Raw genomic sequence first — 12,624 nt, 5'->3', positions numbered from 1 at the left:
GGTTTGGGCTGTGAAAAAGATGCATCTGCCTTAGCACATGGCCTCCATCCCATATAATTTAAATCCATACTCAGTTGAAGGAAAATATGCTTCTAGTTGTCAAATGTGGGGGGGGGGGCCACTGGGGAGGAGAACTCCCCCTTCCCGACCTACCTATCTGGCTCATGTCTTCTTAGGTTTCCGACCAACTCAACATGTCTGAGGAAGCACTGAGCATAGTCGTGGGCAACTTCCTCTGAGTTGCCTTTAAAGGAACACTAATATTGAGTTCTCCTGGTTCATCCAGCCAGGGTGAGATGAGCAGGTTGGACACCAAGGAGCTCCCAAATGGGTTGAAGGTGAGATGGGATCAGATGGCTCCTTCTTTGTATGGAGTTGGGGCCGACACTGAGAGTCTGGTGCGTGGGGGGTGGCTTGGCTGGAAGACCTGCTTACTTCTTAGCATGCCGCCAGCAAAAGAAGCATCAACTCCCCATTGGGGGATATCAGGGAGGGCTGCCCATTTGCCCCAAATGTTTTTCCAGCTGTTTATGGCCTTACTACGAAATGGGCAACTCCTGCACTCCTTCACCCTCCAGTTCAGTCCTGTCCTGGTCGCAGACCCTCCTGCCTCAGGCTCAAGGCTTGGTGGTCTTCTTGTGATGTCATCAGGCCCAGACTCCAATCGCTCAGCTTTTGGGGTGCTTCTGGTCTAGCGACCAGGAGTCCCTTCGACCTGCTGTGTTCAGCCACGGACAAGGAGTTGGGCTTTCATTGTCCCCTTTGAAACTTCTCTTCCCTGATGGTCTGTGTCAGGCTCAGGTCAACACCCAGAGCATGGCTGATCGTGACCGATTCTATACCGTTCTAGCTGATGCTTCCAGGCCAGCAGTGGGATGGGGCTCATCTCCCAGTACTGACTCTGAGGGGGTCCTGCAAAAACAACTGGAAGCCTTGCTGCATCTGGCCGGGAGACTTTCCAGGAGGGCCCACCATCACCCCTGTTTTGATGCCCTTCTTGCATCAACACTATCAAGACCCCTTGGCACTGAAGAGGAAATGATCAGGAATTTTCTATAAATGCCACTAAGATCTGGGTTACCTCTGGGGAGGCAAATGCAATTTTGAACAAGCAGGAAATGGCCACCATGACACAGATCCACCGATCTTTATCTTTTACCTCTGGGTCCAAATGTAACCTGTGTTCCCTCCATGGTGATACTATGGTATCACCACCATCCAGAGTGTGATACCATAGTCTTTCGAGACTGAAGGTTGCCAACATTCCCTCCTATACCCTTGTTCTCCGCTGCTGCCACTTCTGAAGGGATCCTGCTTAATAACTCCTTGGAGATGAAGGAAGTAGACTTCACTGAGTAAATAAGGAGTTCCTCACCAGGACTGTCTTGTTTTGCTTATTCCTCCTGGGGCTAAAGGATAATTTCCAGCCCCCTGCCCTTTCCTTCTCATTAAAGCTGAACTTGCATTGAATCTTTGGTGTCCTAAATTATTAGGAATAATAATAATTATAACAATATATTATGTCGCTTTCAGACTACGGTCTCTTCTGTGCCCACACACCAGCCATAGGTTCAGGTCATCACACTGCCCAGCTGGCTGGACCAACCCCTCAACGTGAAGGGATCTCTGGCGCGGAAGCACCAAAAACTGATGGTCATTCATTCAGGAGGGATTCAGCCCATCGTCCCATCTCATTCTCTGCCAAGGCAAGCTGGTGATGTGTGGGTGGCCTCCAATTTTGCCATTTCACACAAAGCTCATGACGTGTCTCCCCTTAATTAGCTTTTTATGGAGGTGATGAGCAAAGGATTCTCATTAAAGAGTCATTTACTGGCACCTGGGGATCAATATGTGCTTGGTTCCCTCTGTCCTCTGCTGGGCAATTTCAGGCTGTCTGGAGGCCAATATCAGGAACACCCCTTCCTGGCTCAGGGAAACTCCTGACCCATCCAGTCTGTTCAAGGACTCTGCCTCTAGCCCCACATTAACACCCCCAGATCTCAACCAACCCGTTAGTGAGTGGATTTCCATCCAATCAATTAAAAGTTTCCTAGAAGGAGGCAATCAGCTTGTGACATGCCAATTGGCACGGCCCCCGGCTCATTTTGGCTGCGGCGAGGTGTATAAAGCATGCCACTCGGAGCTTCGCCTTATCGCAACCACTTCACCCCCATAGAAGACCTGAACGAAGAGCTACGATGGAGAACTTCGATGGAGAACTTATTGAGAACATCGTGAGTTTCAATTTATAAACCTTTTATCTATCTATAGAGCACGCATTGAAATCCTTGATGGCGTCTCCTCAATGGGATATTCAGCGACTTCAGTCTCTCTCTCTCCAGGAAATGCTGGTGCCAGGCTGTCTATGGCAAAGCTGGTAGTGAGGAACGAGGCTGCACGGGCTGGGGTTTATCTCTGCCAGAATGGGCAAGGCTGAGTCTTCTCTTCTAGGCTTCTAGAATCAAGGAGACAACTCGGTCCTGAGTGTCCTCAAGGAAATCCCCCGATGGCCACGGACCTCCGGCTAGGATTTCAGTGCAGAATTGTCAGTATCCTGCCAGGATATTGTGTTTTGTAATCTAGATATGCCCATGGGAGACAAACAGTGTTTGCATCTTGACAATATTTGATTGTGAGTGTCCAGGTCCCAGCTGGGCACCTGTCTGGCTGAAGGTCTCCCAGAGGGCAGCGATTCCCCTCCCAGCTGGCAACCATACCAAAAAGTCCACAGAGCCCTCATGAAATGGCCCACAGCCTGGAGAGGCTGGGAGGGGCAGGATTTCACGCCAATTGGGGCCAGGCGGGAGGGAGGGCCATGCCGGACCGTCAGGTACAGCGTGAGGTACCCACTTAGGACACCGGGCACTCTGTTCACCGGCCCAGTGTGGGGTTCACTCCAAAATGGTACATACAGCAGACATATGTGTGGTTGTGTGTGTGTGTACATCAAACATATATGTGCTTTAAATTTATAGAAACATAAAAACAAACTTAGGGACAAGTACCAGCTTGCCAGCATCAGATCCCCCAGCCCCATGTCCAAGGCTTGGTGGTCTTGTGATGCCATCAAGTCCAGCCTATAAGAGCTTTGAGGGTGCTTCCATTCTGGCAGCCGGGGGTCCCACTGACCTGGTAGGGTCAACCACGGACAAGGGGTTGGGCTCTCATGCTCCATCTTAAAACTGCTCTTTCCTGATTGTTTCAGACTGGGATCCGGTATTGTATGGAGCGTTTCCTGTTTTACATCGCTCCATCAAGGTTAGCGGCTGTATTGGGGTCATCTCCCACCAGTGACTCTGATGGGGGTCTTGCGAAAACAGCTGGAAGCCTTGCTGTGCCTGGACCTGTGAGGTTCCAGGGGGGCCCACCAGCACCATACTCCGTTCCAGCTCCACTCGCCTGTGCGGTTACTATCTCCATGCCGGTTCTCATCGATACCCCTCAGCTGTCTGCTTTGGGAGGCAACACTCAATATCCTGCGGGCACTAACAACTGAGTGGAGGCACATGGAATTAGGAGCAACCAGAAAACGGCGAACATGACGTAGATCTATAGTTGAGCATCTGGGCCCAGTTGCATTCACTGCCCCCCAAAATATCAGGCCAATGCTTTGACTTTCACCCCCTGGGCCCAAATCTGTTTTATTCTCTCTGCATCCCTCCTACTCCTGGTTCTGAAGGGGTCCTGCTTGATGACTCTTCGGAGGCGGAAGAAATAGGTTCCACTGAGTAGATAAGGAGTTCCCACCCACCACTCTGTGGCTTTGTCTGTTGCTTTGGGGCTAAAGCTGATTGTCCAGTCTCCTGTCCTTACCTTTCTATTAAAGCTGAATACGCATTGAATCCTTGATGTTGTCTATTATTATTAACTATTAATTGTAACAATATATTCTATTTATTTATTTATTTATTTATTTATTGAGAGAGAGAGAGAGAGAGAGAGAGAGAGAGAGAGAGAGTTGTCCATAGTGATAACTGTCCATGGTGCAAAGAGGGGGTGCCTCTGACAACCTTGTGAGTGTTGGCTCACCCTGGGGTTAGCTGGCCACCTATTCCTTCAGTAACACCAGCCTCAAGGGGGGGTGCCTCTTTGAATACCCTGTGCCCAACTTGGGGGGGGGGACCTCATATTTCCCATTGAGCTGCCTGCTGCAACAGGTACAGGACAGCAGCAAAGAACCTGCCATCTTCAGTAAGAAAATGGCGCAGAACCAAATCCTGAGCTGTAAGTTGAGCTGAGATTGCCACAGTGCCAAAATGGTTGCTGCGGCATCCTGTGCACAACAAGGCAGTCACCGGTGGCTCCTCAGGGGAAAAGGGTCGCGTCCACTTCCCCTGGGTAAGGAAATGAGCCCCTCAATAGGGCCACTGGATACTGTGGCAAGACTTGGGCTCCCACAGAATCGAGAGCCTCCGTGTCAGATCCGGTGGGTGTGGTGAGGACACGAGGTCTGCCAAAGTTAGACTGAGGGTGGGCTGTAGTAAGAGCACTCAACTCTCCTCCTCCCTCCAGCATCCGATCAGGGACAGAGATGGTCTTCTTGCCTTGAGTGACACTGGGAGGGGCAAAAAATGTGCCCTCCACCAGGGAGGGGAGGGCAGCAGCATTGGCCAGTTTCCTTGTTCGGAGAGGAAGCAGGAATGTGGGTAAAGTCAGGACTACTTGCTGAGAAACCGATCAAGTCGATAAGGGCACCTTTTCGTGTTCAGAAGCAGGTCTAGCAGGGCTGTTCTTATGTTCATTCCCAACCCAGGAACATACATTCAGAAGTGATTCAGCCCATCACCCCACCTCATTCTCTGCCAAGGGAAGCTGGAGGTGTGTGGGTGGCCTCCAAGTTGGTTCAGTGTTGGCACTGCCACTTTGCACCAAGTTCATCGTGTGTCTCCATTGAGTTTGGCTTTGGATGGAGGTGATGAGGGAAGGATCCTTGTTAATGAGGGATTTACTGGAACCAGGGAATTATCACCTCCTTCGATCTGTGCTTGGCTCGCTCTGTCCTCCCCTGGGCAAATTAAGGCTGTCTGGAGGCCAATGGTAGGGCCGCCCCTTCCTGGCTCAGGGAGACTCCTGCCCCTTCCAGTCTTTTCAAGAACTCTGCCTCTAGCCCCACATTTATACACCCAGATCCCCCTTCCTTCCTTCCTTCCTTCCTTCCTTCCAAAGCATGTAAGGAACATACCATTACTTTGTGCAGAAGCCCCAATGCCTGGCAAGGGATACCCCATGAATTTTTTTCCCCTTCCTTGCACAAGGTGAATGTGAGCTTGTGCAAAAGAAGGGGGAATAGACCCATTCCCTTTGCTTTTCTCCACCTTTTCTTTCTTCTGGTTTCCCTCTCCTTAACCTCCCCTTCCTCAGACCTCCCCATCAAGGTTGCCCTGCCAAGCCTTGGATGAGTGTCAGGGTCTGCCTGTGCTTATACATACATACATATAGAGAGAGGGAGGGAGGGGGAGAGAAGGGGGGAGGGTTCCTCGAAGGAGGAAGGCTGAGCTCTATGATACAAATAGGAACACATGTTTGCACACCGGAGATGCTGAGAAGGTATTTATATATGGATCTCAGAGCTCACCCTCTTCTCTCCCCCCCCCCAGAGGCCAGCGATTCCCCTCCCAGCTGGCAGCCATACCAAAAAGTCCACAGAGCCCTTGTGAAAATGGCCCACAGCCTGGAGAGGCTGGAGGGGCAGTTCATGCCAATTGGGGCTTGACTCCAAGCCAAGACTGCGTACATCAGGTTTCTTCAGAGAGGAGCGAAGGTTAGGGAGACATGGTGGGCTGACGGCTGCTGGAAGCTCTGCTTATTAGCAGATACGTCTGTCGCATTTAATCTAAACCCCCCTGGACTGGAAAGGGGCTACGGCGTGAGACAAACCACAATTCACTCCAGACGCTCCTGTTTTATCTCCCTGGGGCGAAGGCTCTGGGTGTCAAACAGTTTCAGAGCGAAGGAGTTGGAGGCCATCGCGCTCAGCCAGGGACTTAAGCCTGACCCCCCCTTCCTACAGCCTTTATTTTTCTGGGGCACGTAGCGGAGAACACAGTTGGGAAAGAGAAAGAAATATTTGAACTTGAAAGACAAGAGGGACTAACAGCAACAAGACAAGAAATAATATTCTTTATTATTTAATAGAATTAAATAGAATAGAATTTATTAATTTAATAGAAATTAAATTTGGACTTGAAAGACAAGAGGGACTAACAGCAACAAGACAAGAAATAATTAAAGGACTTATTTATAAAATTAAAGGACTAATGAAAAGGACTAATACAGAACTCTCTGCGGAAGTGCGTCGTGGCCTCTGGGACCACAAGTGCCTCTGGGAACAAAGTCCCAGGTAAGGCACCGCGTGTTTAGCACCTGGGCGAGGAGAAGGCAAAGTGGACCTCTGAGTTTTGGAGAAGGAGAGGAGGAGGAACGAGGAGGAGAAGGTAAGTGTTCACTTTCTAACTCTTTGTCTTTCTAACTCCTTGTCTTCTAACTTTAAATCAACCTTAAATCAACTTTGAAATTTAGCTTTACCTAATCTAACCTATGGGAGGGAATCCAAGGTCCAGCGAGGTGGGGCACAGGAGCTAGGTGAGGGCAATAGAAATTAAATACGTAGGTGTGCACATAGGTCTACTCTGGTAGGGAGCAGAGTCCTACTTGTGAGTAAGAGCCCAAGGGTCAGTCACTTGAAAAATAAATAAAACAGAGGAGGATAAAGTGAAAGCAAGTTTTTCTACTTTGTTTTAAAATTAACCCTATACCTTACCCAAGTTAAACCTAATCTAAGTTAGAACATCATCTAAACAGTTCAGTAAATTGGGACACAGGATCTAGCTCAATAAATAAATGAGTAAATAAATAAATAAACAAACTCAACTAAAAAACTAGCTTGAGGTTAAAAAAACAGTCCAGCCTAAGAGACTGAACTAAGAGGGTAAGAACCTAGGAAGGGCCAGTTCCCAACCACCCAGGGCAATTTTAGCATAATCATTGACCTGTAGGAGGTGATAAGATCCCCCATGAGGCTAATCCAAGCTACCCATTCAGGGGCCTGCAGAGTGGATTAAGCCCATCAGCAGCCTTTTGTCTTCCTGAGCTTTTGTAATCTCACCTGGGAAGACCAGCCCCCTTTCAATCAGCAAGGAGCGAGGGAGGAGGAGCTAGCTAGGGGTATAAAGCTAGTGCCTGCCACCGCGTGAGCCTCTCTGCGGAAGCGCACGTGGCCTCTGGGACCACAGGTGCCTCTGGGAACGAAGTGCCAGGTAAGGCACCAAGAGTTTAGCATCTGGGGCGAGTTCAGCAGCAGGACGAGACCAGTGACCCAGACACACACCCTTCTCTTCCCTTGAGAAGAGGGGCATCAAACCACTGTAGGGTTTTTCAAGTACCCCTAAATAAAAACAACAAAAAAGCTATTGCAGTTCAGACAGCCAGCAGCAGGGTGGGGGCTATCCAGTGTTTTGCATCATGGAATTCCTCCTCTCAGGCACGTCCTCTGCAAAGAAGCTGTGGAAGAGCCACCCTGTTGCCTCCATAAATGAGACTCGCTGGCGTTCTGCTCCACCAGTTTTTAATTCTGCTTTCGCTCAGATTGGAAGGTTTTCCTCTGTTTTGAGTAGCGACCTTGAGAACGGCCCGCTTGGAGGCAGGCTGTGCAGCATGGCCTTTCCCAGTTTGAAGAGACACCTGGAGCTCCGCTGCCCCCTGCTGGCCTGTTCCTGCTCCCATGAGAAGGAAGGCAGGCGGCTTCAGAGAATCATCTCAGGAACTGGGTGTGCAGGTCACTGTGGGGCACCCAGACAGCAGGAACAGTGAGGCCACCCAGGGCCGCTGCAGACAGCTGGCGCACGCTTGTGGCCCTGCAGAGGCTGGGAGCGGGTTCTGCAGCAGCGACACAAACAGGGCAAGAGCAGCTCTTTCATCTCACCAAGGTCTTTATTTTAAAATTCCTCCGGCTGCCTTTCAGCCCGAGTGCACAGACCACCCATGGGGCCTATGGTTGGTTGGCAACCTTCAGCCTCGAAAGACTCTGGTATAAGCCTGCAGCACCCGGTATTCCCAGGCGGTCTCCCATCCAAGTACTAACCAGACCTGACCTTGCTTAGCTTCCGAAAAAAAAGTAATCAGAGAATAAAAACACAGCGTATGTATTGTATTGGCAACCTTCAGTCTCGAAAGACTATGGTATCGCGCTCTGAAAGGTGGTTCTGACACAGCGTCTAGTGTGGCTGAAAAGGCCAATCCGGGAGTGACAATCCCTTCCACACCGGAGCAAGTGCAGTCTGTCCCTGGTCTGTCTCCCTGGCTATGGGCCTTCCTTCTTTGCCTCTTTGCCTCAGACTGTTGGCAAAGTGTCTCTTCAAACTGGGAAAGGCCATGCTGCACAGCCTGCCTCCAAGCGGGCCGCTCAGAGGCCAGGGTTTCCCACTTGTTGAGGTCCATCCCTAAGGCCTTCAGATCCCTCTTGCAGATGTCCTTGTATCGCAGGTGTGGTCAACCTGTAGGGCGCTTTCCTTGCACGAGTTCTCCATAGAGGAGATTCTTTGGGATCCTGCTATCATCCATTCTCACGACATGACCAAGCCAACGCAGGCGTCTCTGTTTCAGCAGTGAATACATGCTAGGGATTCCAGCACGTTCCAGGACTGTGTTGTTTGGAACTTTGTCCTGCCAGGTGATGCGAGGATGCGTCGGAGGCAGCGCATGTGGAAAGCGCTCAGTTTCCTCTCCTGTTGTGAGCGAAGAGTCCATGACTCGCTGCAGTACAGAAGTGTACTCAGGACGCAAGCTCTGTAGACCTGGATCTTGGTATGTTCCGTCAGCTTCTTGTTGGACCAGACACAGCAGGCAACACAGCACCAAACACAGGACCAAACACAGCAGGCAACAGACAAAAGAACCACACGGAGGCACCACAAACCCACACAATGCACAAGGCAGCCTGCTATAGCGGAATCTTGACTACTGTTTGAACACAGATTGTGTAGGGGCCAGCCTGGCTTCCCAAGGGAAGGGTGTCAGGTGATGGGGGGGGCATACCTGAAAAAGGCCCCAGGGCCCAGCTTACAGAAAGAGTGGGACACGTCCGCATCCCACAGAGCCCTTCTGCAGGCCCAGCAGTATATAAAAGGAACGAGTCACAGGTCATGACAGGTCTTGGTCCAGTTTCAACATCCAGCTGTAGCGAGTTCCCTTGACTGGGGCTTAGCAGGCAGCCCTTGCGCAGGAATCCAGACACAGCTGGGATCACCCAACCCCACAAAGAACGTCAGGCTGCAACGGCTGCCCTGGGTGGAATGTTCCTGTGACAGATGCGGGGTGAGGGGACCTGCCCTGGCCATATGGATCTGTGTGCCCCAGAACCCTGGAAGAGTCACTGCAAACAGCCTCCCCCCACTGGGAATCAGGGCAGCAGAGAGTCAGCATCAGGGGTTTTTGCACAGAGGCAGGCTGAGGACTTGGCACTCCCTCTTGTGCTTTCACATCTGCCTATTGAGCAATACAATGAAGAGGAAACACCAGGAAGGGGGGAGGGTTCCTGCAAGAACAGAGTTGAATCCCACCAGCACTCCAGGCATCAGGGAGCCCAAGGAGGCAGGTGTGGGCTGGAGGGGGCTGCTTGCCAGCCCTGTGACTGGGGAAAGGTTGGCAGCTCAGTGGCGGAGTCTGTGCTTTACCCGCAGGTCCCAGATGCGCTACCTGGCAGGCAGCATCTCCAGGAGGGGCTGTGAAAACACCTGAGATCCTGGAGAGTCACTGAGAGCTTCTGTGCTTTTAAGAGCTGCGCAACAGGCAGGAGTTGCACAGGTGTCGCTTTCCCCATCACTGAACCTCTCTAGTTGTAAAACAGAATTTATCCCAGGCACAAAAAACATTCTAAGAAGGAAGCATCAATTTGTTGTGGGACAACTTCAGCTAAAGTCCATTTTCCAAAGAGCTTTCCCTGCTTGGACCCCCATTTCCTCCTCCTTAAACCTGCCTGCAGACTCCTTCCTCCCCAAGTTCCACACTTGTCTGTGGCTCTTCTCTGGTCCTCCAGCTCTGATCTATCCAGCACCAGGACCGGATGCCTGGCAGTTCTGGCCTGACAGTTTCAACAGAGGGACAAATCCCTCCTTTCCCCCTTCTCACATTTCCACAGCCTGGGTTCTCTTACGCTCCCAGATGGGGTCCATCCGTCTGGTCGCTGGGAGCCCCCAAATCCCAAGTTCTCCTTTGGGAGTCTATGCCCTCCAAAAGCCTGTCCATGAGCAGCCAGGGGAGGTCTGACTCTCTTCCCCTTCCCCGGCTGGTGAGTCACAGGACAAGATCAGGTTCTCTCAGCATTGCTGCGGACTGAGGGTGGGGCGGCCCAACTGGGGGGACCAGCACTATCAGCATGTTCACCTGCAAGGAAAGAAAAGGCGAGTAGGAACAGAAAGGGGGGTCCTGGGGGAACCACAACCCCAAAATGGCCTCCTTTCTGTACTCTGTACAATGGTTTTCTTAATAAATAGGAGAGTATTTTCCAAAAAGCAAACCACCACCGTTAACAAGGAGCATGCTATATGCCAATGATGAAAAGGACCCCCACCCCCACGGAGCATTGCCAGCTCTCCCCCCCCCCCCCAAACTCAGGCTCCCTGATGCAAGATGGTCACACAGAGCAGCTATGCCCCACTGCAATTTCTGGAGCCACAAAAGGAAGCCCCCACACCCCCAATATCCCCAGCTTTCCTTTCTATATTCAGGAGCAACTTTTACCTGCATTGCACATCCGATTTAATTTGATTTCAGTTTTCAATTTTACTCAATCATCAGCATTCTAAAGGTATGTTGTGTTTTACATAGTCTGATGAAATGTGGCACAAATTTGAATTTGAGAGCTGATGGCCAGAAGACTCGTATTTCTCACCTGGCAGAAGCCAAATCTCAGAAACTAAGCAGGGTCAGGCCTGGTTAGTACTTGGATGGGAGACCGCCTGGGAATACCGGTGCTGTGGGCTTATACCAGAGTCTTTCGAGACTGAAGGTTGCCAACCAGAAGCCAAGACAGTCAGGAGGTGCCAACAAGGCTAAAATATCTCAGTGCTGAATGTAGAGATAAACAGGCCTTTCAGATGCAGAGCTTTGCCATTAAAATGTGTCCTCTGAAACTGAACGGTTGGGAAATGTGTGGATTTTTATTTCAACTCTAACAATCATACACAGCCCCGCCCCCCTCCCTCCAAGGGGTCTGCGCCAGTGCACAGACCCCTCCTTTTTCTGTGCAGTGTCGTGACTATGTCATGACGTGATCCCTGGACGTTCGGTGATGACATCATGCAAACTCCCAGGTTGCTGAGCTCTGTGCACTCGTGAAGCCACACAGCTTACACAGGGGACAGAGCCTGCGCATAGGGAGAGCTCCTCCTTCCAGAGGGGCAACATTTATTACCCTTTGCACAAATTTATATCCACCTTTCCATTGAAAACAGCACCCAAGGCAGCTCACAGCAACTGACGCAACGCAAAACCAGAATCAAGCAGCAATAGAAGCAAAACACACTTCTCCAGTTGTTTTGGATCAGGGCCTGCGCAGAGAGCCTTTCCCCTGGCAGGGATCCAGCTGCTGCTTCTGAATAGAGCTGGTGCCTCAACCTGGCACTCTGGTCCGGCACCTGGTAAGTGCTTTGGTAACACTTTGGGTCTTTTACCCCCCACCCCTAAATCCATCCAGGCCAAGCCTGGCCCACGGTCAGAGATTCTGGCCCTCCCCTCCTCACTTCTGCTCCACTCCCCTCTTCCCCCTGGAGATCCAGGGAGTGTGTGTGTGTGTGTGTGGGGGGAGGGCGGCACAGGAGACAGCAGCAGAGGTGGAGAGAGTGACTCTTCCTGTCTCCCCAGCGCACCCATCCGGGATGGCCAGGCGGATATCATTGGCTGCTGGCAGACACTGGAACAGGCCTGAGGTGCAAAGACTTCCGACAGTTCTGGGGCAGGTTTTGGGTTGCTTCTCTGAAGGGAGGGCGGGAAGGAGGGCAAGACTGTTTGCCTGAAAATGTTCTGCCGCTCCCAGCCCTCTCTCCCTCCCTCCTACGCACTACTTACGCAACAGAGATCATCCTTGGAGATGGTGAACACTGTGAAAACCCACACGCCTCCAAAGGCCGTGGCACTCACCTCCTCTAGAGTCCTCGGATTGCGTCTCACTCGCTACAAAAAAGGGGAAGAAAAGAGAAGGGACAAAGATCAGACTCTAGGGAATCTCAGTTATAGGGATTTTGGGGTGGGGGTACAAGGCAATGTCATAAGAACATAAGAACATAAGAACATAAGAACAGCCCCACTGGATCAGGCCATAGGCCCATCTAGTCCAGCTTCCTGTATCTCACAGCGGCCCACCAAATGCCCCAGGGAGCACACCAGATAACAAGAGGACCTCATCCTGGTGCTCTCCCCTACATCTGGCATTCTGACTTAACCCATTCCTAAAATCAGGAGGTTGCGCATACACATCATGGCTTGTACCCCATAATGGATTTTTCCTCCAGATACTTGTCCAATCCCCTTTTAAAGGCGTCTAGGCTAGACGCCAGCACCACATCCTGTGGCAAGGAGTTCCACAGACCGACCACAGCGCTGAGTAAAGAAATATTTCTTTTGTCTGTC

General features: G+C 51.1%; 1 protein-coding gene across 1 annotated transcript in view; it reads right to left on the bottom strand.

The window, feature by feature from the left end:
* The window catches only part of LOC136639225 (alpha-2-macroglobulin-like), a 52,079-nt gene that overhangs the window by 34,155 nt on the left and 5,300 nt on the right, over window positions 1-12,624 (bottom strand). Inside the window, exons 4-5 of the mRNA XM_066613224.1 lie at window positions 12,064-12,168; window positions 11,865-11,970 (exon numbers count right to left, since the gene is read on the bottom strand). Coding sequence (XP_066469321.1) covers window positions 11,865-11,970; window positions 12,064-12,168 — 211 coding nt within the window. The remainder of the gene's footprint in view (window positions 1-11,864; window positions 11,971-12,063; window positions 12,169-12,624) is intronic.

Source organism: Tiliqua scincoides, chromosome 2 (assembly GCF_035046505.1).
Source record: "Tiliqua scincoides isolate rTilSci1 chromosome 2, rTilSci1.hap2, whole genome shotgun sequence".
NCBI classification, from domain to species: domain Eukaryota; kingdom Metazoa; phylum Chordata; class Lepidosauria; order Squamata; family Scincidae; genus Tiliqua; species Tiliqua scincoides.
Note: the sequence above shows the minus strand (reverse complement) of the source record. Positions and strands in the feature narration are given on the sequence as shown.